Raw genomic sequence first — 3938 nt, 5'->3', positions numbered from 1 at the left:
TATGAGTGTATTGCCTGCATGTATGTGAGTGCACCCATGCCATGCAGTGCCCAAGGAGGTCATGAGAGAATTGGATCCCCTGGAACTGGAGGTTGTTAGCTGCCATGTGGATGCTTGGAACCAAATTGAGGTCCTCTGCAAGAGCAGCCAGTGCTCTTAACCACTGAGGCTGGATAGCATAACGCTTGCATCTTTTAAAAACGGGATTTCTGTCTGTAAGTCTGTGTCATTGGTCAAGTTATTTTTTGGACTATATTCTGCGTCACCCTCTTTTTGAAATTTCCCCATAGTTCACAGGCCTTTCTCAATAGAATCTTCTGAGTTTCGTGCCAGTAATAGAACAGTGATTTACTTTATCAAGCAACTGTCCCTTAGTTCATGTGGAATTTTGGGTCCAGGACTCCCTGAGATATCAAAATCTACAGATGCTAAAGTCCTTTATATGCAATAGCTTAGTATTTTCATATTTCCTGCACACATCCTGCTGTAGCCTTTAAATCATCTCTAGGTTATCAACCCTAAAACAATGTAAATGCTATGTAAATAATTGTTAGACAATGCTGTTTTAGGAATAATGGGGAGAAACTTTTTATCTAGTCTTTTCAGTCTGTGGTTGGTTGAAGTCATGGATACAGAACCTGCATATACAGACACTTGCTCTCTTGGTATTTTTCAGACTGGGAGTGTTGGTGTGAAATCAAGGGTTTGTCTCCAAAATCATTCCTTGATGATGAAGCAGTGTGTCAGAAGATGGGACTAGAAAGGCCCCACAGTCATGGCCTTGAATTGTCCAGTTTCAGAGAAGCCAGGAAATACAAGAGTGAGCTTGAGGAGCATCAGGGAAGTGAGGAGAAACATTTCAGGCAAGTGACAACTTTTAAGGACATCTCTTCTGGTAAAAGAGACAATGAATGTAACCCTGGGAAAAGCATTCCCACAAAGTCAGCACTTTTAACACAAGAGAGAGTTTCCTTAGCAAAGCAAACATATAAACTTGATATTTATGATAAAATCTTCCCCAAAAATTCACTCATAATTGAATATAAAAGACTCTATGCTGAAAAGGACTCTTTGATAGATAATGAATGTGAAGAATTCAACCATAGTACACACTTTAGTCGAGATGTAAGAATTCCTTCTGCTGAGAAACCTTATGAAAATAGTGATTTTTCAAATCTCTTAACCTTGCATTCGTTACTTACTCAACATCCGACCACTCATTTTGGAAACTTACCTCATGAATATGATGAGTATGGCGATACCTTTAGCTGTTACTCATTCTTTACTGAAACCCAGAGAATTCACAGTGGAGAGAAACCATATGCATGCAACGACTGTGGAAAAGCCTTTAGCCGTGACTGCTTTCTCAGTGAACATCAGAGGACTCATATTGGAGAGAAACCATATGAATGTAAAGACTGTAACAAAGCCTTCAGACAGAGTGCACACCTTGCTCAACATCAAAGAATCCATACTGGAGAGAAACCTTTTGTATGCGATGAATGTGGGAAGGCCTTCAGCCGTTATGCCTTTCTCATTGAACATCAAAGAATTCACACAGGAGAGAAACCCTATGAATGTAAGGACTGTAACAAAGCCTTCCGACAGAGTGCACACCTTAATCAACACCAGAGGATTCACACAGGAGAAAAACCCTATGAATGTAATCAGTGTGGAAAGGCCTTCAGCAGACGCATCGCCCTTACTCTTCATCAAAGAATTCACACAGGAGAAAAACCTTTCAAGTGTAATGAATGTGGGAAGACCTTTGGCTATCGCTCACACCTTAATCAGCATCAGAGAATTCATACTGGTGAAAAGCCCTATGAGTGCATCAAATGTGGGAAGTTTTTTAGGACTGACTCACAACTTAATCGACATCATCGAATTCATACTGGTGAGAGACCATTTGAATGCAGTAAATGTGGGAAAGCCTTCAGTGATGCTTTAGTTCTGATTCATCATAAAAGAAGTCATGCAGGAGAGAAACCTTATGAATGTAGCAAATGTGGGAAGGCCTTCAGTTGTGGTTCATACCTTAACCAGCATCAAAGAATTCATACAGGAGAGAAACCTTATGAATGTAATGAATGTGGGAAGGCCTTCCATCAGATCTTGTCCCTTAGGCTGCACCAGAGAATTCATGCTGGAGAGAAAATTTATAAATGTAAAGATTGTGGGAATAATTTTAGCTGTTCCTCTGCCCTTAGACGACATCACAGAATCCATAATAGAGAAGCCTTCTGATTATAACAACTATAGTATTTGATTACTGTTCATTCTTGAACAGTGATAATTGGCAAAATTCTATTCAGAATTGAGAATTGGCAAATCCTATTTGGATAGTAATTCTATAAATGTAGTACATATAGAAGAGTCTTCAGTTCATGATCATACATTTGAAATGGACTGAATAGTAGACATCTGTGAGTTTTTTATTTGTTTTATACCCCACTTCACCTTCAAGGTCTACACTTCTAATGAAACTGATAATAGATTTGTCACTGGCTTCCCAAATTATTTTCTCTCAACCTAGTGATCAGTAAGAGATTGGCACATGACCCTGTCTGTACCATTAGAGCCTTTAGGGATATTGTTACGGGTAGTAAGACAGAATATCTTTAAAAAAACAAAAACAAAAAACTTTGCAGTTGTAAGTTTTGAGGATTCATTGGGGTTTAAAAAGCTCACCAGCAGTCTCTTCGCCACCACACACAGAAAGCCTTCCCCAGCGAGAAGTCTAACGGAGAGGAAGGTGGAGACCGAAATCTGATGGCACTGTTTGATCTCGATCCATTCATGCATGATGGTGACACTGCTATTCTTTACTTTTTCATTTTTATAATGAAATAAATTTCCTTTTTTTCTACATTAATTCAAATTAGATTTTTGCCTCATGGGATTAGAATACCAACTTACACCACCCCCCCCCGTGTTTACCATTCATCTGAGAAAGCCTTAATCTATGTGGCATAATTATTTTCCTGAAAGAGAAACCTTATGCTATAGCAAGTATGTAAAAATAGCACACAATCATCATAGAGCTGAGAGGCTTGTTGCATTTTATTTGTTGAAAAAAGTAATTAGTGTGAAATAGTTTGCTTCACAATAAGAAAGTTCCTAGTAAGAGTCCTTAATAGAGTTTCACTAAAGAAGTTAGAATTAAGCATGTCATGATGGCTCACACCTTTAATCCCAGCACTTTGGAGGCAGAGGCAAGCATATCTCTGAGTTTGAGGCATCCTGGCCTATGTAGGGAGTTCTGGACCAGCTGAGGCTACAGGGAGACCCTGTCTCAAAAAGCCAAAAAAAAAAAAAAAAATTGGACATGGTGGCACACGCCTTTAGTCCTAGCACTTGGGAGGCAGAGGCAGGAGGATCTCTGTGAGTTCAAGGCCAGCCTGGTCTACATAGTTCCAGGACAGCTAGGGCTACAGGGAGACCCTGTCTCAGACAAAAAAAAATTTATATATATATATATGTTGCAATGACTCTCCATTGGTCTAGTAAGAAACTTGAATCTGAGCTGGGGGGATTGCTCAGTGGTTAGGAACAGTTACTGTTCTTCCAGGGGGCCCAGGTAGGTTCGATTCCCAGCACTCAAATGGTGGCTAACAACCATCCAGGGGAATCTAACACCCTCTTCTGACCTCTGCGGACATTGCATGACATGGGTGCTCTTACATACAAGCAGGCAAACAACTCAGACACAAAAATTAAAATAATAATAATAAAATTGTTTTAAAAGACTGGAATCTTAAGGGAATTGCGGGTCCATTGGTTAATGACTTCATCTTAAAGAAAAATGAGTTGATTTTATTCTTTAAAAGATTTTATTGGGGAGAGAGAGAGAGAGAGAATATGTGCATGTGGGTGCTTATGGATCAGAAAAGTGTGTTAGAGCTGGAGTTACAGGTGGTCGTGAGCTGCCTTTCTTG

The 3938-nt window shown here is 39.6% G+C and overlaps 1 protein-coding gene across 3 annotated transcripts in view; it reads left to right on the top strand.

The window, feature by feature from the left end:
* Positions 1 to 3299, top strand: part of LOC103750781 (zinc finger protein 383) — a 52881-nt gene extending 49582 nt beyond the window's left edge. For 2 of the 3 annotated variants that reach the window (XM_017803396.1, XM_029556510.1), the window contains exon 5: positions 677 to 3299. In XM_017803396.1, coding sequence (XP_017658885.1) covers positions 677 to 2247 — 1571 coding nt within the window. In that variant the 3' untranslated portion in view covers positions 2248 to 3299. The remainder of the gene's footprint in view (positions 1 to 676) is intronic. The other variant, XM_029556511.1, reaches the window with a different exon arrangement.
* The last annotated feature ends 639 nt before the right edge of the window (positions 3300 to 3938 follow it).

This window comes from Nannospalax galili, unplaced genomic scaffold (assembly GCF_000622305.1).
Source record: "Nannospalax galili isolate Female #2095 unplaced genomic scaffold, S.galili_v1.0 scaffold886, whole genome shotgun sequence".
NCBI classification, from domain to species: Eukaryota; Metazoa; Chordata; class Mammalia; order Rodentia; family Spalacidae; genus Nannospalax; species Nannospalax galili.
This window is presented reverse-complemented; position numbering and strand designations above follow the sequence as displayed.